At 53.9% G+C, this 20297-nt stretch overlaps 1 protein-coding gene across 5 annotated transcripts in view; it reads left to right on the forward strand.

Annotated features, from left to right (window-relative positions):
- The window catches only part of TBC1D14 (TBC1 domain family member 14), an 81968-nt gene that overhangs the window by 604 nt on the left and 61067 nt on the right, over positions 1–20297 (forward strand). For 2 of the 5 annotated variants that reach the window (XM_059676192.1, XM_059676166.1), the window contains 2 exons: positions 2796–2981; positions 7565–8300. In XM_059676192.1, coding sequence (XP_059532175.1) covers positions 7582–8300 — 719 coding nt within the window. In that variant the 5' untranslated portion in view covers positions 2796–2981; positions 7565–7581. Of the gene's footprint in view, positions 1–2795; positions 2982–7564; positions 8301–20297 lie in introns of those variants that run through there. The other 3 variants (XM_059676183.1, XM_059676202.1, XM_059676174.1) reach the window with 2 other exon arrangements.

The raw sequence follows: 20297 nt of genomic DNA on the forward strand, positions 1-20297 counted from the left end.
ATGCCTTCCCTCGGCCCGGGAGCCCCTGCGTCTCGGGGACCCGGCCCAGAGGCCCCTCGGTTGTGTCCTCGGGAAGCGGAGCTCGGCCCTGCGCACCCGCACCTGGCGTTTCGGGGCAGCACCCGGGCCTGGCCTCGGGGAGCCATTTCTGCCTCCCAACTGCCCGGGCACCGTTTGCACCAGCGGCGTCGGGAGCGTCGCTGTGGAAGGTGACCGTGCGGAGGCTGCGGGCTGGACGGCGGCCGCGGGGGTCCGAGCGCTGCAGGCGCTGCTCCCAGTGGGCGCGCGTGGCCCTCCTCCCGGCAGTGGACACTTCCTCTTGCCCTGCCCAGCGGCGGCGGTCAGCCCGCTCTCAAGCCTGGACGTGGCTTCTTCCCACCGTCTCACCCGCCCAGGGGCTGACCCTCCCTCCCCTCCCGGCCGAACTGCCTTAGGGTCCTGTGTGCCTGGCCCCTGGAGACCCTGGCTCCACCGGCCCCCAGCCCTGATGAGAGCCCTCGGGGGACCGTAGGAGATGCAGTTAGGGTGCAGAGGCACCAGCCGGAGAGGCAGAGGGGCGCCCAGGCTCTGCTCCCCTCAGCCCGCAGGTGGGGAGGTGGCGCCCGCAGTCCCGCTCAGCGCTGCGCTCCGCACTGAGCTGGGTTTGCGGACGGCGTTCCCAGTGGGGCCCAGCCTCCTGGCGGCGCTGCCCATGGCCCGCAGTTCCCTCCTGAGGCCCCTCCAGTCTCCACCCCTGCCCGGTGGGCGGAATGTCTGCCCCCACGCCCCCACTTCCTCTTGCGGGTGCTCTGCCCAAGGCCTAGCGGTGAGCACCCAGCTTATCAGAGCAGCTGGTCCGGAGCCTGTCTCTCCCCTGTTGGTCAGCGCATCTGACCTTCCTGTCCCAGCCTCAGCCAGGGGATGCCTGCCCGGCGCGTCGTGCTTGCGGGTGGACCGTGGAGACCTCGGAGGAGATGTGTCATCAAAACAGACATTCGCTCGCGTAAAAGGGTTTTGGGAAAATGGTTGTGTCGTTAGGGTTTGTTTTAGGGCGGGCACAAGCGTTCTAGGGCCCGGCTGTTTAGAATTCTAGGTCGTCAAGCGGAAGGACCCCAGGTAGACCTCACTTTACAGGTGGGGAAGTGGAGGCCAGGTCAGGGGTGCAGAGCAAGTGCGAGGAGCGGTGTGAGTGGCAGGAAGGAGCTGCACGGGAGGCAGTGCGGACGAGGCTTGCTGATGCAAATGAGTTGCTAAAATAGTGGGCTGAGCTGGCTGGCCGTCCCGGCGCCCAGGAAAGAACACAGCCGCTCTTCGGAGCTTAACTCGAGCCTGGCACAGTTCTGAGGGCTTCCGAGGATGTCTCCCCTAATCCCGTCAGCTGCCGGAGGAGATAGGGTCTGTTGTTGGCCCCATTTCACTACATAGAAAGTGAGGCGTAGGAGAATTAAGAAACGAGTTTAAGGTCATACAAAATGGAGGAGCTGGGATTTCAACCCAATCTATCTTCAGACCCTGCTGCGCCCACCCCCTCCCCCCTTTTATTTTATTTTTAAAACTTTTCTGTTGAAGCTAACATACATACAGAAGGAATTATTAACCGTTTAGCTTACTGATTGTCACAAAATTTAGGGCCTGTGTTCTTAAGCACTGCAGCAAGCCATATATGTGGGCCTTGATGTCAGGCCTGGTTTGAAGCCAGTTTCTGTCGCTGTGTGAGCTTGGGTGAGCTCCTTAGCCTCTCTGAATCTCAGTTCTTCACTGTGCTTGTCAGGTGTGTGATGCTTGGAGCATGGGATCGTAGCTAGCATGCTTGGTCATGGTAAATGTTTGGTAAATGATTTATCTTTTAAAAATGTATTTTTATTGATTTCAGAGAGGAAGGGAGAGGGGGAGAGAGCTAGAAATATCAATGATGAGAGAGAATCATGGATCAGCTGCCTCCTGCACACCCCACACTGGGGATCGAGCCTGCAACCTAGGCGTGTGCCCTGAACGGGAATCGAACTGTGACCTCCTGGTTCATAGGTTGATGCTCAACCACAGAGCCACGCAGGCTGGGCTGAATGATTTCTCTTATAAATAATTGAGATTACACGTTATGTTGGCTTTGTTCAGTGGTCTGAATGTCTTCCTAACCTGTCAGTTGCCTCTTAATCACATGGGTACTTGTATGATGGCTGGTCTTGGTAAATCACTAAATGTAGCTGAAACATTTTGGGACGTGCGGAATCCCCCATGCATTGAGAGTCCTTGATTTAAAACGTCCCCACCTGTGCCTTTTGAACGTAACCACCTTTGGGCGGTGTCACTTCAGTATCTGCTCCTTAGGGTTGTAAAGGAGCTTTTGGGACCCTCAGCGGGTTAACCCCGTTTCTCCCCGGTTTGTGACGGCCCAGAGCTGATTCACACATCGTGTTACGTGCCAGATCCCTAAAAGTTGCCATTCACCCTCCAGAGGAATATATTGAGCTTCTAAGAGATTATTTATTTTAGTATTTTTTTAAAATCCTAAAGAATAACACACTTAACACATTTACAAAATCAACTATAAAAGTTGATTTTTATAGTTGACTTTTCCATTCTATGTATGATCCCAGCACAGCCACTTTATTACATATTACATATGCCTTCCATGCCTCTGTCTTGTCTGTGGATGGTAATGACAGGGTGGTGGGGGGGGTTATGCCGATGGCGGGTGTGAACACGGAACACGGCCCAACGTGTAATGCACACCTACTGAGCAGAGGCAGCTGCTCTTGTTAATTGTTAATGCCGAGGCACCTGAGACCTAGAACGCCCTGTGCCTTTCTTCCCAGGGACCTTCCTGCCTGAGCCAGGACCTGCACGTACAGGAGGGAGATGGTGGCTGGTGCTTGTGCAGCCCTCTGGGAAGCAGGCTCTCCCACGCGGGAGGTGCCACCCAGATAGCGGTGCGCTTGATCTGAAGAGTAAACTAGGGAGCCGGTGGCAGAGCTGGGTTGATGGGAGACTTGGCAGTGAAGGTGAGTGCACACAACCTCCTTGGAGGGCAGCAGTGTCCCCGTGCTGAGCAGGCGGCTGTCCTCTGCAGGACCCAGAGAGGAGCCTGGACAAGGAGGGCTGCGTCGTGGACAGGGAGGAGCCAGAGGGCATCTGCATGGATGGGCAGCATCGCTTCTCCCCAAAGCCACCAAGTGCACCCCCCGCCGAGGGCTTAACTAAGTCATTTGGTTTTAGCTTCATAAGCTCTTTCTTTTGTTTCTGAAGAGCTGGCCAAGACTTAGTCCTGCTCTTTAAGGAGGAGAAAATTGAACTGTGGCTTCAAGATGGAACTGCTTTCGAAAGCCTTACTCGAAATTGCTGGCAGAGCCACTGCCCGCTTTCTGACTTGTATTAAACCTGAGACGCAGCCCCCACGGCCTGTAGGGTGTTCGTCTCTCAGGGCGCTGATCTTATTTGCAACCTGTGGAACTCAGTTTGTGGCAGGCGGATAAAATTCAGACGGTCTTGCTGCCTGAATTTCATCCTCCTCTTACCCTTGACGTCTTGTGTGTTTCCTCTTGTCCGGGAGGTGAGGGCTAGTCATTATTGCCTCCAGCATTTCCATGGCTGGTGCCGGCTGTGCCAGAAGACACCGAGAGCCTGGGGGTGCGCACCCGCTGTGGTCGCCCCTGCTGCCGGGCTTGTGTGCTCGGCCACAGCGGCTTGGACTTGGGGAAACCCCTGTGGAGGGAGGAGTTGTGCTTTACTTTCCAACACCATGGACTGCTGACAGGGTTCCTCGCCGGCTAGTCTGGCAGCAGCCGTGATGCTCAGGGTGGTCCCCGCTTCCTTGCTGTGTCTGTCGTCCGCTCACATGCCAAGAGCTCCAGGGGACGGATTTTCTTCCTCTTGTTACCTCCACTGCTTACCTTGTTTTTGGGACATAACCCAGCTCTCAGCAGATGTTTCTTGGATGGACTGTTCCTGAAACCTGCCCACTGAGAACATAGCTGTGATCCTAATTAATTCAGCAGATAGATTTTTGAATCCTTAATCCATGCCAGGCCTTTGGCCAGGCCGTGTGTCCAGAGGCTGTGAGTGCTGTGCCTGCCTGACGCTTAGAAGCCTGTGCAGCGAGACGTGGGGACAGCTGTAGATACAGTTGTTTCAGGAGGGGTGCAGCCCAAGGGGCCTGGGAGGGAGGAGGGCCTGTGGCTTCCAGGCACAGTGAGGAAGGCTTCTCAGAGGAGCTGGCCTTGGAATGTTCCGGGTGTGTCTCCTGGTGGCACCTGTTACCAGCTCCCCGTTTTCCGGATGCTGAAGGCAGAGAGGGCCTCGGGCACGGCGCAGTGGTCCTGGGTGTTGAGAGAACTGAGAGTGGCAGTGCGAGGCTGGGAGGCCGGCAGGGACGGATCGGGAGGGCCCTGTGCCAGCTCAGGGAATTTAGGCTTATTCTGTCTTCAGAGAACGTGTGACTTGGAGGCAGGCCATCGGCAGCTGGCCTCCTGGCGGCTCCCCAGTTCCCCCTGCAGCCTGTCTTGGAAGCACGCACTCTGCAGCCACCCCTTCATGGCGCCCTCAAAAGGCAGGTGCTCTGGAGGGCGGCGTCGGCTCTCTGGCACTGGTGGCACCAGGTGGAGGGTGTGAGGACAGGCGGCCTGGGCCCTTGCAGATTTGGGTTTTAGAGTGTGTTGCAAGCGGAAGTACTTCTTTCCTTTTAGGTTTATTTCCCCGAAGGCTAACACCCTGTCCCTGAGGTTTAAGGAACTTACTAGTAAACTGGACTTGGAACCAGCCGAGGCCTCAGAGGTGGCTCAGCGTCTCCCTTAGAAGAGGCCCTCTGGCTGCTGTCGGTGGCCGCAGCGCCGAGGGGAGGGGAGAACGGAGCACGAGGCGTTCCTGCCATTCTGCTGTCAACGTTTCAGTTCATGTTGTGGCAGGGACTGGAGCTTTTAATGTGGCTAAAGTAGAGGAAATCCACATTTACTGTGCACCTACTGTGTGTCAGATGCAGGGTGTGGTGTGCTGGCGCTTTCACCAAACCTCGTGTCATTTATCCTCAGGGCTACCTGGGATTTCTGTGGTATGGCCCCGTTTTCCTGCTGGGGAGGAGGGAAGTTGAGGCTCAGAAAGGTTGAGCATCTCCCCTGAGGACTTCCTCTTGGGGTTGGCTTTTCGCCAGCTTGACTGTTGGACTGTTGATGGTGTTTTGATAAAACTAATTACCTTTGACTATCCAGAGATTAGCTCTTAACGTCATGCTGACTGTGTTCCTTACCATATTTCCCTTTTAATTGGAAAAGCCAAGTAGCACTTTCCGGTTTGTGTGCCTTGGACTTTCCCTGCGTCTGTCTTCGTGGAGTGAATGCTGCTTGTTTCAGGGTTTCCCCAGAGCAGCGTCTCAGAGATGGTTTGCTGTGGCCTCCCCGGGAGGGGCTCCAGCCCAGCAAGTCCAGGCCTTGGGAGCCGCAGCGCGTTTAGAACGTGCTCCAGGTGGGGCGGGGTGCTCTCACCCTTTTGGAGGGTGCACTGAGTTTTTGCTCTGTGGGTTGGAGGACACTTTATTTTGTGCCACATCTTTATAATTTCATTTTTGTATTAAACTCTAATTTTGTCTGTAGCACAGTGTGGTTCTGCCTTCCAAGAGAAGTTGATACCCAGTTAGTATAACATCATAGTTAGACGTTCCTTCCTTCCTCGTTGGGTCACAGTTCCGGCTTTTATGTGCAGTGCAGTCTATATCTGAATGCTGCATTGCGAGTTATTCCTTCATCTTTCTACTTTTCTGTTCCTTCAATCTCTGGGAGGGAGAGTAATCTCTCCTCCCTTTTCTGCTCCAAATGACTTTGCTTTTGCTGTGTTCACATTGAGGGGAGGGCCAGGCTTCTGGAAGGAGAGCAGGAAGGCTCTTTGTAAAAGCAATGACACCCGAAAGAGAGTGGTTATCCTTGTTACTGTCAGCTCCAGAACCTTCAGCTACTCGCTGTTTGCTGATGGCAGCTCCAACAGAGTGCCTGCTGTGGGCCGGGGCCTAGTGAATGCTTTTCTCCTGGTGCTTTATTTCATTCTCCCGAGGCAGGATGGTAGAGCTGGGAGTAGAACCCAGGCAAAGTCCCGTTCTCTGTGTTGTTCTGCTCCATAGGTCAGATTTATTTTTATTAAAAATACTAGAAGCCCGTTGCATGAAGATTTGCGCAATAGGCCTTCCTTCCCCTGGTTGCCGGCACCGGTTTTCCTCTGGCACCCAGGACCAAGGCCTTTGGTCCTGCCGCAGCGAGGCTTGGCTTCTCCACCTCTTCAGTCTTCACTCTGGCCAGGGCCTTCAGTTTCGCTCCGTGCCTGTGTATGCAAATTAACCGCCATCTTTGTTGGGTTAATTTGCATGGTTGCTCTGATTGGCTGGTGGGCATAGCGGAGTTACACCAATTTGCATGTTTCTCTTTTATTAGTGTAGATATTGATTTCAGAGAGAGAGAGAGAGAGAGAGAAACATGAACGATGAGAGAATCATTGATTGGCTGCCTCCTGCACGCCCCCTACTGGGGATTAATCCCACAACCCAGGCATGTCCCCTTGACCAGGAATCAAACTGTGACCTCCTGGTTCATAGCTCAAAGCTCAACCACACCAGCTGGGCCATAGGTCAGATTAAAATGCAGCACCAGGTCTCTTTAGTTTTGAAATTTTAAAGGACAGTAGAAGGTGACATAACATATGCCAGGTCCTCAGTCCTCTGGAGACTGTGCTGTCCAGGCTGGTGCATCTCTCAGCCCCTCTTCCCACCCCCGTCTTAAGCAGAGAACTGTCGGCAGGGCCCTGGGTGTGTGTGTGTCAGTGGCGGCTTTGACTCTTCCCACTCAGGGTTATCGTAGGGTTATGGTATTTATTTTTCCTTTACTGTTTATCCATCTTCACTGAGCCAGCCTTCTGACCTGGGTTTTTATAACTGCAAACTAAGCCATTCATCCACTAAGAATGGCCTCCTTGGGGGTTAGTCCCATAGATCCCAGCCCTGCCGTTAAGTAACAGTGTGATCTTGGGTCTGTTTCTTAACCTCTCTGAGCCTCAGTTTTCACATGCCCTACTGTGAAGTCCTGAGTGAGCTGGCTGAAACATTTATGGAGGGCATGCTAAAGTGGGCGTGGTTGGGGTAATCTCACTGCACGTGGCATATACAGCTTACCTTCTTCAGAACAAGTAGAACCTTGTCCTATATGTGGGTTATGAATTCACACATTTCCAACAGAGGCAGCCTGTTCATCGAGAAACACACACACACATGAAAAAACAGAAACCTGCCCCTGCCTGGCACAGTCCTCATGCTGCCAACCGGGTTATCCTGGGGCTGGCGGTGTGGCTGGTGGGTGGTGATGAGGATGGCAAAGATGATATTTTACATATCATCTATGCAGATCCTTTGTTTGTGTATTTTCCTGTTATTTTACATCACGATAGTTTATGTTAAAACTAGCATGTGGTCCTGAATGGAAAGGTGGGTCTGTAGGACTTCTTCCAAGGGTCCCTTCTTTAAAGGGTGTCAGGACATTCGCCCTGTGCAGAGGAAGAGTGGCGTCTTTGGCTTTTACAGCCACTGCCTAAATTTCTGTGTTGATGTTTTTCCTAGTTTCTCCTTGGACCAAGATGACTGATGGAAACCTTTCCAGCTCTACAAATGGCGTGGCCTTGATGGGCATCCTGGATGGTCGGCCAGGAAACCACATTCAGAACCTGCAACACTTGAATCTCAAGGCACCCAGATCCCTCTCACTGCCGGAGTATGGGTCCAAGCTGAAACACGGGGCTCTAGACCAGCACAGCCTACAGTCCGTGGACTCGGGCATTCCTACCCTAGAGATCGGCAACCCGGAGCCCGTCCCCTGCAGCGTGGTCCATGTGAAGAGGAAACAGTCTGAGTCGGAGATAGTCCCTGAGCGGGCCTGCCAGAGCGCATGCCCGCTGCCATCCTATGCGCCACCAGCTCCCACCAGCGCCGAGCGGGAGCAGAGTGTGCGCAAGTCCTCCACGTTCCCCAGGACGGGCTATGACTCTGTGAAGCTCTACAGCCCCACCTCCAAAGCCCTGAATCGCAGTGATGACGTCTCCGTCTGCAGCGTGTCCAGTCTCGGCACAGAGCTGTCCACCACCCTGTCCGTCAGTAATGAGGACATCCTGGACCTCATGGTCACGAGCAGCTCCAGTGCCATCGTGACCCTGGAGAATGACGATGACCCGCAGTTTACTGACGTCACCTTGAGCTCCATCAAGGAAACCCATGACCTACACCAGCAGGACTGTGTTGATGAAATTGCAGAGGGAAGTAAATTGAAAAAATTGGGACCATTTAGTAACTTCTTTACAAGGTAATGCCATCTTTGTTTCTCCAGAGGATCGGGGTTGTTGCATTCAGACCAGTTGAACTGTTCTTGTCTGAAACGTGTGCGTGTTAGGACACCCTGTTGAGCAGGCCCTGTGTCAGGCAGGTGATCAGGCCTTTCCCCAGTAGCCCAGCGTCCTGTGGGGTGTTGTTAGGACTGGTCTGTGGTGGTGCTGCTTTTTGATTCCTCACTGCTAGCTGTCACTTCTGTGTCCCTGGCTCTCGCACAGTCTGTTGTCACTTTCCGCCCCTGACCTGCTATGCCTGAGGGGGACCCACAATGGTCCGTGTTACCAAATCAGCAGCCTTTGTCAGCCTGATGCTCTCAAGGGCCCTTTATGCTAATACCTTGTGTCTCCTGGGCCAACCAGAGGGTGCTGATGTGGTTGATGTCAGAGTCAGTAACCCACATTTCTCACCCCAGCCCCCATTTGCATAACCCAGGCCTGGTATTTCTGGGTCTCTGTCACTGCTGAGATGTGTGCTGTCACCTGTGTTGAGACTAGGCCATGCACCCCACTCCCCATGGTGCCCTGTCACCCAGGAGCCAAACCATGGCTGCTGGGGTCCCTGTGTCTCACCGCAAGCCCCATGGGGACAGCTCCTACTGCTTTGGCCTATTCTCTGTGCTTTCGTGTTTTTATTCAACACTGTTTGTGTCCCAGGCTCTGCTCTTGGCAGGTAATATGGGAGAATTGTGGTGGTAGGAATAGTAATAAGGAATGACTGTTGGCGGGCTTACAGGCGGTGGAAGCAGGCACAACAGTCAGCCTCACAAGCAAATGGGAGCTCCTAAACCGTGGCGTGCTGTGAGGAAGGCGCAGGCTGTGGAGAGGGTGTGTGCAGAGCGGCCATATGTTCACAGCTGCTCTTCAGAGGGCCCTGGCCCAGGGCTTGGCAGGTGGGAACATTCCTGTGTCGACCCTGGCTGCCCCATGTGTGTGCCCCCAGCAAAACCCATGCTGGGCACTGCATACAGGGTGTTCCTTCAGATGGTGTGATGCGCTGGCATCAGGCATCTGTGACTGGGCACGCACGCTAACCTGCCGCTGCCTCAGTTGCTTCATCAGCTGGATGTGGGGGTCCTCGCAGATGTGCCCCAGACCTGTCCTGAGTGAGCCCTCTGACCAGGGCTGTGTCTTGTCGGCACCTTTTCTCTGATGTGCTGGCAAACAGGTATGGGGCTCCCAGGAGTAGCGTGCCTGGTCTCAGAGTGCATCACTCAACCATGGCCCTCATTGGAGGGGGACCCAGGAACTTTAGGGGAGACTCACTCTCCCTGCCAAGGCCATGGCCTAAGGTGGTGTAGTGGCAGTTCCGGTTTGTGTGACTGCACTGACCCCGGTACGCAGGTCAGTGTTTCAGCGTTTCTTGCTTATGGAACCAGCTGGGTGCCTGTTCAGGCTCCTCAGGATCCATCCCTGAGCTCCAGAATCAGGATCTCAGCGAAGGGCTCGGGGGATAGGCTTTCAGAATCCCTGGGGGTTCTTGGCCAGTTTGGGAAACCTTGCTCATGAGGGTGGCTGGGAGCTACACAGAGGAAAGAGCTTAGCTTTGGAATTCAAGAGACCTGTACCCATGTCCTAGCTATGTGACCTTGCAGAAGTTACTTCACCTCTCTCAACTAGTTTTCTCATCTTTAAAATAACATTAGTAAGTGCCTAGCACGTGGTTCTGCTGTGTTCACGTACGGTGTGCTCTTACCTTTGTTGTCCTCGACACCCTTGTGCTTTCTGTCTCGGCTTCCTTGTCTGCAAAATGAGGGTTCTACCCCTTGTAGTCCATGGGGCAGAAGTGGTTCACACATGTGAAGCAGTACAGACCCAGACAAGTGTGAACAGTACAGAACCAGGCAAGTGTGAACAGTACAGACCCAGACAAAGTGTGAACAGTACAGACCCAGACATGTGTGAACAGTACAGACCCAGACAAGTGTGAGCAGTACACACCCAGACAAAATGTGAACAGTACAGACCCAGACAAGTGTGAACAGTACACACCCAGACAAAGTGTGAACAGTACAGACCCACACATGTGTGAGCAGTACACACCCAGACAAGTGTGAACAGTACACACCCAGACAAGTGTGAACAGTACACACCCAGACAAAGTGTGAACAGTACAGACCCAGACATGTGTGAACAGTACAGACCCAGATAAGTGTGAGCAGTACACACCCAGACAAAATGTGAACAGTACAGACCCAGACAAGTGTGAACAGTACACACCCAGACAAGTGTGAAGCAGTGCAGACGGAGCAAGCCTTGAAGTCTCAGTTGCTTGTTGCGATTCTCCTGACTGCCTTGTCTCTCTCTCTTTCGGAGCCTCTTCTGTGAGATCATTTCTAAAGCTGCTGGTGCTTGAAAATCCTTTCAGCTGTTTGCCACAGAAATCAGATGTCTCCTCTTTGCTTTATTCCTTGGTTCTTGTCTCCTTATCCTTGTTCTGATGGCTGAAACATTATTGTGAGCCATCATTAAGTACCTTTGGGAAGCTAGTGGAATATTAATGACAAATGAATCAAATATGATATCATGGGCCATGTCTAGTGAGTTTTGTCCTAGAGTCTTCAAGTCTTAGAGGAGAGTGTCAATCTAGATTTCCTTTGATGGGGAAAGTGCTCTGGGCCCAAAATGTTTGGAACCTACTAAACATTTTACAGGTGAGTAAATTTACAGGGGACTTACAGCGAGGGTCTGGCACACAGTAGGTACTCAGAGGACTGCAGGCTGTGTGAGTTTCTGTTGCGGGCAGGTCCTTTGGGGTTCTCAGCCCAGGCTTCTGAGTCATTCTGTTTCTTCACTTGATCCCCTGTGCCCAAGCGACTCTCTTTACCCTAGCGCCTGTCTGTTCTCCTTATTCTCACTGAGTCAAGTTCTAGGTTGTAGAAGGAAGTGTAGGAAGGACTGTGGGAGGCTAGTCTAGGACAAAGGGGCTCGGGGGGAGGAAGGGGTGGAGATGATTGGGAACCTGTGGCCTGAGAAGTAGGCCTGTCGGTGACTCCGGCTGCTTGAGGAGGGTGTCCTGGAGGAGAGGGAGCTGACGAGTAGCAGGAAGGCTGGCTTGGGCCTGGCCACTGCCAAGTGGAAGTGCAGGCCCAGCTCTTGCTCTTATTTTTTTCTTTCATCCAGGCTGTGATAAGCACCCCTGTGGCAGACTCCACTCTGAGCTTAGAGATAGTCCCTGCCCTCAGGAGCTTACTGCTGAGGGGAAGACAGACCAGACCCTATGGGGCAGGGGCGGAGGTCCAGCGGTCCAGAGCACGGGCTCAGGAGTCAGGCGGGCTGGCTTCCATGTGCGCTCTCCTACTTACTAGCTGTGTGACCTTCGGCAAGTTACTTCACCTCTCTGAGCCTTAAATGGAGCATAAAACTACGGCACAAGGTTAGAGATCAGATAGGTAAAGCATCCAGCACCCTTCTTGACAAGACCTAAGTAGTAGCCACCTATGATTCCAATAGAAATCATGATCGTTTCTAAAAACGTGTCCTAAAGCCTTTTCTGGTTCTTGTCCCGACATTGTGCTTCTCCAGTCAGTCACGAGTGAAAGCGTTACCTCAATGTTTCTCCACGTTGGCACTGTTGACATTTGGGATGGATGAATTTTTGTGCACTAAAGGCTGTTTGGCAGCCTCCCTGGCCTCTACCCACTGGTTGCCTGTCACAGCCCCAGTTCTGACAGTGGAAAAATGCCCTTAGACATTGCTCAATGTCCCAGGAGGGTGGGGGGCGAGGGGGCGGGGTCAGAATCACCCAGCCTTTGAAAACCACTGTGCTAGCAGGTTGTAAAATGTTGGGATTCCATTGCTTCCTTGAAGGAAATTTACTGCTGTCATGCAGTTCGAGCAGGGCCCTCACCTTGTATAGAGGGACCCTCTAAGCCCAGTGTAGTTGTCAGTATTTCGAGAACCAAGATGGCGGCATAGGTTAACGCCGGAGTTTGCTGCTTTGAACAACTACTTCAAAAGTGAAACCAAAAAACGGAAGGGACATCACCCAGAACCACAGGAACGCTGGCTGAGTGGAAGTCCTACAACTAGGAGGAAAGAGAAACGCATACGGACACTCAGAGGAGGCGCAGTGCTGAAGTCAAATTCTGAGGTGCGGAGTGCGAGGAGCGGGCTGGCGGCGGAGGGCGCGGTTGTTGTTTTCAATCGGGAGGGAGTCGCAGACTCTGAGCACCAGATCCGGGCGAGTCTTTAGGGACCCAGACTCAAACGGGAGAAGCGGGACTGTCTGGCTTCGGTCAGAGCGAGTGCAGCTTTCTCTCCGAGCTTTGCAGCAGGTGCTGGGACTCAGAGAGGCAGAGCCCCTTGGGACAGGACTGAGAGCCGCCATAACTGCTCTCTCCGGCCCACCCTGTTGATCCTGTGCGACCCGCCCCGCCCAAGCCCTGCACAGAGGCATTTGCCGGATAGCCTCAGGCAAAGGCTAGATTAGCACCTCCCTAGAGGACAGAAGTTCTCTCACTGCTGACACAGCTGATTCTCATAGCCACTTGGCCTGGAGGTCAAACCCTCCCTGGAATTAGCTACAACAATCAAGATTTATCTATAAGACTGCGAACAAAGACCACTAGGGGGTGCACCAAGGAAGCATAACAAAATGCGGAGACAAAGAAACAGGACAAAATTGTCAATGGAAGAAATAGAGTTCAGAACCACACTTTTAAGGTCTCTCAAGAACTGTTTAGAAGCTGCCGATAAACTTAATGAGATCTACATGAAAACTAATAAGACCCTCGATCTTATATTGGGGAACCAACTAGAAATTAAGCATACACGGACTGAAATAACAAATATTATACAGACGCCCGACAGTATTTCTGCGGAAGCCCCAGCAGCAGCTATGAGAGGAGCTCAGTAGCACGCCTGTATTGCACAGGACATGGCTGTTTCTGAGAAGCCCAGGGTTTGGGCTGCTAATCTGCACTGGTCTGGAGGGTAGTGATTAGCTCTGACCACTTACGTCTTCTTTTGTGTAACCGTTTATTAAGCTCTCAGAAGAGATGCTCCAAGTGTCCTTTGCTGATGAGAGATGGCAAGATGCAAAGAAGGAGCTTGCCAGGGGAAGACAGGCAGAGGGAACAGCTCTCGGAGGCTGAGCGGGGTGCACCTGGCTGTGTTTAAGGAGCTGTAATGATGCTTTTTCCCGGTCTGCCTCCTGGCTGGCTGAGGGCCCCTGCGGGACACGTCTATGTCTGGTTCACCCTGGCATCGAGCTGTAATCCAGAGATAGAGACGAGGAGTGTGGTGGTCGAGAGCTGAGGCTGCTCAGACCCAGGTTTGAACCCCAGTTCTGCTATTTTTGACCTGTGACATCAAGAAACTCACTTAACCTCTGTGATCCCCAGGGGTACAGGATGACATGTACCGCTTGGAATGAGTTGGTGTGAGGGTCAAACGAGATAATACAGTGAAGCTTTGGGCACAGACCAGGAATGCAGGTTGGATTTCTGGCCCGGTGTTCTGCCTTTGTTGGTTGGGGTTTCACGTAAGAGTTCCCTTTTTAAAAAGGTCCTGCTATATGAGAGATTTTGAAACACTGGCTTAAAAGTAAGTCTCGGCTTGTAGAGCCCTTGCTGTGAAAGCGCTCAAGCAGACTCTCAGTTCCTGTGCTGACCTGGGTTGTGGGAGGTGACATGAGCAGTGCTAAGGGAGAAATGTGCTCGGTGCTTTCTTTTGTCGGGGGGGGGGGGGGGGCGGGTTGAGTTAGCTTATGGGCAGGTGGGTGCCCTTCAGAGGTGTGTGGCAGCCAGAGCCTCCGGGTGCTCGCCAGGTGCCGTTCTCAGACTTCCATGTGGTCACCTTGTCCCACTGCCAGCAGCATGTGAGAGAGTGTGTGGCCGATCTGTGGGCTGGCTCGTTCCTGCTCCGGACCGTTTTCCTCCGGGGCTCCTCCTGCACTCTGCAAGCCAGAGCCTTCAACACGTGCATTTCCCAGTGTCCCTTGCCATGGGGTTCTGGGTGTGAATTGGGTGCCATGTGTGAGAGATTTGAAGTTTGGTGGAGACCACTTTCCTTCCCCTTCAGGCTGGTTCCTGCTGTCTAGTGGTGCCATGGAGGCGTGAGGCTCTCCTGCAGCAGCATCCTGTGTGACGCTGGGGTGGGTGAGGTGGCTGCAAGCTGTGGTGGCTTCCTGACCTGCTGCACCCTGGAGGGCCTTAGTCCAGGGGCAGCTCAGACGCGGCTGCTCCCTGCTGTGCAAGTTCTCTACCCAGGGAGCCATTCCTGGAGGCCCCATTTAGAGCTTATGACTTCAGCCCTTACAGTGATTTCCAAGTCATCTAACTCCTGGAGTTCAGTCCCTTCTTGCTTGAAGCTACCGGAGTGACTCTTTATCCGCACTGAGAGCTGGTGGGTTCAGGTAGGCACTGCAGTTAATTCTCATTTAGGTGAGAAAACAGAGGCAGGGGTGGCCAAGTAGCTTGCAAGGGATACAAAGATGATACAGGGTTTGGGTCTTTGAGCTTGTTTCTTACCTAGAAAATAGAAATAAGTTCGTTTTCAAAGTGTTGTTGGAATTAAACAGGGAGGAAATGTACATGGATGTAAAGCACTGGGCATATGATAGGCATTTATATCTTTTCTATTATTGTCATTATTCTGCCTGACTAGTTTTCTGCTACTTTGACCATTTTAAAATTATCAGTGAATTGAGGTGTAACATTGTAACTGTGACTTCTACAAAATCTGCTTGCTGACGTTCTTGGTGACTTTGACCTGGCATCAGGGATATTCAGAAAACCTGCTGAATATCTGAGCTGCTGGGTGGTGTGTGTGCACGTGTGTACGCACCACTGTGCAATGGGAAGGAGCACGGGCTGCTGTTCTCTCGACCTAGCGTTTCCTGGCGTGTGGTCTTGGGTGAGGCAGGCACTCAGCTCGCTGGGAGGTGTCCTCATCTGCAAAATGAGCTGAGGATACCCCCTCACAGAGCCATGAAAATGGAAGGAGATTGAGCTCCACATGCACAAGATGAAGGTCTGTGCAGGAGCTGAGGAACTGTCTCGAGGAGAGGGAGTTTAAACCTCGCTGCTGCAGGGGCTCCGAGCTGCCTCAGCAGCTCCCCCTGAGGAGGCAGCAGCCACCTGTTGGAGCCAGCCCTGCACCTTCTCTCCGTGGAGCACTCATAGCGCTTCCGTAGAAATTGTCTCTGCACTGGAGAGAGCTGAGAGGCCAGCTGCATGGGTTCCAGATGGCCGAGCGGCGACTGGAACATGCACTTGTCCAGCTCCCAATCCCTGCCCTTACAGAAGCCTCTCCACCGCCTCTTGTAAGTTGTGCCAGGAGCAGCCTTGGGGAACAGGGGCTGGAGAGCAGGGGGAGAGGAGCTGCAGCCGGCGCAGTGCAGGTCTGCAGGCCAGTGTCGGAGCTGAGGGGCCTCTGGACCAGTGGGCGGAGATGTCTCACCTTTCCTCCCTCGGCCTGGGTGACCCCTTCCTGGAAGTTTCCATTTCTGCCCCTCACTGCCACGCACACTTTAAATGAGGAGAACCCATCCAAGATCCCAGCATGCGTGGAGGGCTCTCCTCCTGTGGTTCCCTGGCTCCCCGCCTGTGCCCTAGTGCAGTGTCATCTATGGGTCCCCCAGCCTGGTGCCCCTTGTGGGACTGCGTCTCACTCATCCCATGCTGGCACCTAGCCAGAACTCAGTAATACTTCTCAAATAGTGAATTCATTTCCTCGGTGGTACGTACCCAGGACCTGGTGCAGCAGCCAGCAAGCCCCTTCCCCCAGATAAAAGTACCGGATGGCACTGGGATCTGCTGCAGGCACACAGCTGTAAGAAAGGCCCTTGTCAGGCTCTGAGTGCTAGAAAAGTAAAAAGTAAAGTACCCGGGGAGGGAGGGTTAGGGTGGGAGGTACATTTTAAGTAGGGTGCTCAGGGAGGGTGTCACTGAGCAAGTGACATTTGAGCAGAGATGTGAACGAGATGGGGGAGAAGAGTGTTCTGGTCGAAGGAGCCGGCAGGAATGGAGGCTGTGGGGCTGGCAGGGGCTTGCTTTGTGTTTCACATGTCTGTCCTGTGGCCTCCACCCTCCTGTACCCATGTCCCTGGTCCCACAGCGGGTCGCAGGCTTCAGCAGCCACCCTGTTTGGTCATTTCGGGTCTTAGGTTGGGGCACAGTTGGTGCTTATGCTAGAGTCTACTGTGCTGTCCAGTGTGTTAGCCACTAGGCACATGTAGCTGTTTAAATCTACACCATTGGTTCTCAACCTTCCTAATGCCGCGACCATTTAATACAGTTCCTCATGTTGTGGTGACCCCCAATTTCATTGTTACAAATTGAACATAATTAAAGCATAGTGATTAATCACAAAAACAATATGTAATTATATGTGTTTTCTGATGGTCTTAGGTGACCCCTGTGAAAGGGTTGTTCCACCCCCAAAGGGGTCGCAACCCACAGGTTGAGAACCGCTGATCTACACTAATAATAGACAAATATGTAAATTGACTATATCTCCATGATGCCTCCAGCCAATCAGGAGGGAATATGCAAATTAGCAGGACAAAGATGGCAGTGGCCACAGAGCCTGCCAGAGCAGGTGGGAGGCTTGGGTTGGGTGGGAGGCTTGGGTTGCCCTGGCAACGGAGGAAGCTAAGCTTCCTGCCTTCCCTGGCCGTCTGCTGAAGGAGGGGCTTGTGGGCATTGGCCACGGAGCCGGTCTGAACACGCGGGAGGCTTGGGTCGCCTGGGCCGGCCGCCGAGGGAGGAGCCTGCAAACGGTCCTCAGCCCCTTACCCAGGCTGGCCACGCCCCCATGGGGTGAGGGTTGCCGCTGGGGGGCGTGGGCAGCCTGCAAACAGCCATCAGCCCCTCACCCGGGCTGGCCAGGCACCCCAGCGGGGACCCTCACCCCATAGGGGTGTGGCTGGCCTGCAAACTGCCCCAGCCCCTCTCCCAGGCTGGTACTGTCCCCAGTGGGGACCCCCACCTCAATGGGGGCGTGGCTGGTCTGCAAAATCACCACAGGCCCCTTGCCCAGGCTCCCCCCCCCCCCAAGGAAACCCCACCCTGATCCGGGACACCGTTCAGGGCAAACCAGCTGGCCCCCCACCCATGCACCAGAACTCTATCTATACTAATAAAAGGGTAATATGCTAATTAGACTGGGAGACCTCCCAGGAGACCATCCAGACGTTCTTCTGGACAAAGCCATGGTGGTGGGGCTGAGGAAGAGGCGGGTAGGGGCCAAGAGGGGTGGGCAGTTGTGGGTGATCAGGCTGGTGGGGGGGGGCTATTGGGGGTGATCAGGCTGGCGGGGGGGGGCAGTAGGGGATGAGGAGGCCAGCAGGGGGGGCCAGTTGGGGACAAGCAGGCTGTCAGTGGAGGTCAGTTGGAGGCGATCAGACTGGTGGGGGGGGTAGTTGGGGGCAAGCAGGCCGTCAGTGGAGGTCAGTTGGGGGTGATCCGGCTGGCGGGGGGGGCAATTGGGGGTGAGCAGGATGACAGGCAGAGTGGTTAGGGGCAATCAGACAGGCAGGCAGGTGAGCGGTTAGGAGCCAGCAGTCCTGGATTGCGAGAGGGATGTCTGCTAAACCGGCAGTTGGACATTATCTGAGGGGTCCCAGATTGGAGAGGGTGCAGGCTGAGCTGAGGGACACCGCCCCCCCCCCCCCCCCCCCCCCCCGTGCACAAATTTCGTGACCAGGCCACTAGTTTCATATAAATGAAAAACTCGGTTCCTCAGTCACACTGGCCACATCTCAGTGCTCAGCAGCCACACGTGGCCACTGGCTGCCTCGTTGCACAGCACGGATTTGTACTTTCCCATCACTGTGGGGAGCTCTGCTGCTCAGCGCTCATCTGCTTAGTTTAGGTGACAATCTGTGACTTTATTTTTGACCTTTGTTCTCGTTGATGTAACAAAGCTGCACGGGGTGGTTGAGAAGCAACCAAATCAGTATGAGGCACGTGAAGCCAAGGGAAGCTGGAGGGAACTGTCCACAGGCCTGGGGGAGGGGGCGGAGGAGCCAAGGTGGCCTTTAGTAAGGCCGGTGTGGTGGACAGGCCGACCCGCTTCCTCCTGGGGCTGGGGCAGTGGCTGCCTGGCATGAGTCCTGTGTGACATGCCTGTGCAGTCCAGCGCGTGTTTAAATATTCTGGATGTTTAATGCGGTGGAGGCGGAGGGGCCTGCCCCTCTCAGAGCTGGGTTCTGGAGGCGTCTGCTGTGCCTCCAGCGTGAGGCCAGAGGACTTGATGGGCATTCAGAGAGTGTGCCTGTAGCGCCAGGAGGTGGCTGCTCTGCCCTTCTGGCTGAAGGCTGCTTAAGCTGCTTCATTTTCTTAAACCTTGGTCTCCTTATCTCTGAATGGGCGGTACCGGGGCGATGCATGTCCAGTGCTCGGCACAGAGGCTGGTGCTGCGCGCTCACTGGAATCTGTTAGGATCGCTTCCCTGCTTGCTGCTGTAAAGAATGAGTGAGTGAATGAATGAATGCATGCATGCATGCTAGTAAATGCTGGCGCAGTCGAGATGAGCAGCAGAAAAGGACAAACAGAAACAAGGGACTTAACCCGTCCTGAGGGCGAACACCAGCGGTTTCTCTTGTGTTACTAATGCCTTGATTAAAAGCAGGCCCCGCTTGGTTTTCCTGTGATCCAGCCAGTTCTCCAGCAGGAGTTGAACTTAGGGAACAGGAACAGTTCTGTCTCCCAGCTGGGCTTGATCTGTTTCCTTCCCTTGGGAGGAAGGAAAGTTCTTTGATCTGAGCAAAGAAACCTTTTAAGTTCAGCCGCCCTGCCTGTTGGGGGCTGACATTGAGATTCCTGTTCACCTTGGGTGGGGGGCGGCGACTCTCACTGTGGAGGCAGGAGCATGCAGGAGTGGTGGGAACTGAACCAAGAAAGAACCGCGTGTCTCTGTCCTATGCAGCGTATGCCCTGCTCACCAGCCAGACCGTGCTCCGGGAAACCTCAGAGGCCTCACGGAGCTCTCTGCCGCGCCTCTGCCCCGTCCTTAGAAATGTTACAGCTGTGAAAAAGGTCGCCTTGGGGGCGGGGAGAGGGAGAATGTGTGCTCTTCGTAGGAGTTTTGGAGCACCCCCGTGTGCGGGGGCTGTCGGGAAATCTACTGACTTTATGGGGACTCCCAGGCATCTGTGCTCAGGTGCCTTGCCAGCCTGCCTTGGTTCTGCCCTTGGGAGGGGGGTTCAGGGTGACATGCAGGGGCTTTGTGGGCGCACAGGAGTTGGTGGGGCCTTGAGAAACCCACAGGCAACCCCATTCCTGCCAAGCAGCTCTTCAGCCACCAGCTACTTCCTACTAGTAAATTAACTTCTCTTGGTGCAAGTGGGTATAAAATCTGTTCTACTGAAAAAAATGTTAGTGGAATAACACAGTTTAAACTCTCTTACCCCGTTTTCTACCTTGAATAGTGCCTGTTCTAAGCTGCTTGTCTGTTCTGTTTGTAGAACACTGAATCTCTGAGGGAGCTGACGTTACATTCTTCATGGCCCGTATTGTTCATGTGCACACACATCTGACTGGATTGCCACACAGCTAGTTCCTGTTGATGCTCAGGGAGCTGGGTGTGTAATGAGAGTTTTTTCTCAGTTCCAGTTTGCTGATGCTTTGTTGTGAATAGTTGTGGTTTGTCACAGGGTTTCTGTCAGGTTCTGTATGTGGAGGGATGAGTCATCCAGGTTTGCCTAGTCGCCGCTTTGGGCCCAAAACAGTCCAGCTTTCCTGTTAATCCCCCTTTGCTTCCAGCCACAGGCTTTCCAGTTCCAGGCTCCGTGTACAGGGTGTTTCAGGGAAGAGTAATCAGGATTGAAGTCCTAATAGCCTCTAGGTTTCAGATTTGGGTGTTAGACACATTTCCTACCAGAAGGGGAGATACAGGGAAAGCGGTTAAGAGGGCGTGGGCTCAGTCCCCCAGTCCACGTCCTGCAGGGTGGGAGGGAGCCCCACAGGAGGAAGAAGAAAAGGGCGAGGGGCCAGTTAGACGGGGAAAAACACCTTGTGGATCAGCCC

This window comes from Myotis daubentonii, chromosome 1 (assembly GCF_963259705.1).
Source record: "Myotis daubentonii chromosome 1, mMyoDau2.1, whole genome shotgun sequence".
NCBI classification, from domain to species: Eukaryota; Metazoa; Chordata; class Mammalia; order Chiroptera; family Vespertilionidae; genus Myotis; species Myotis daubentonii.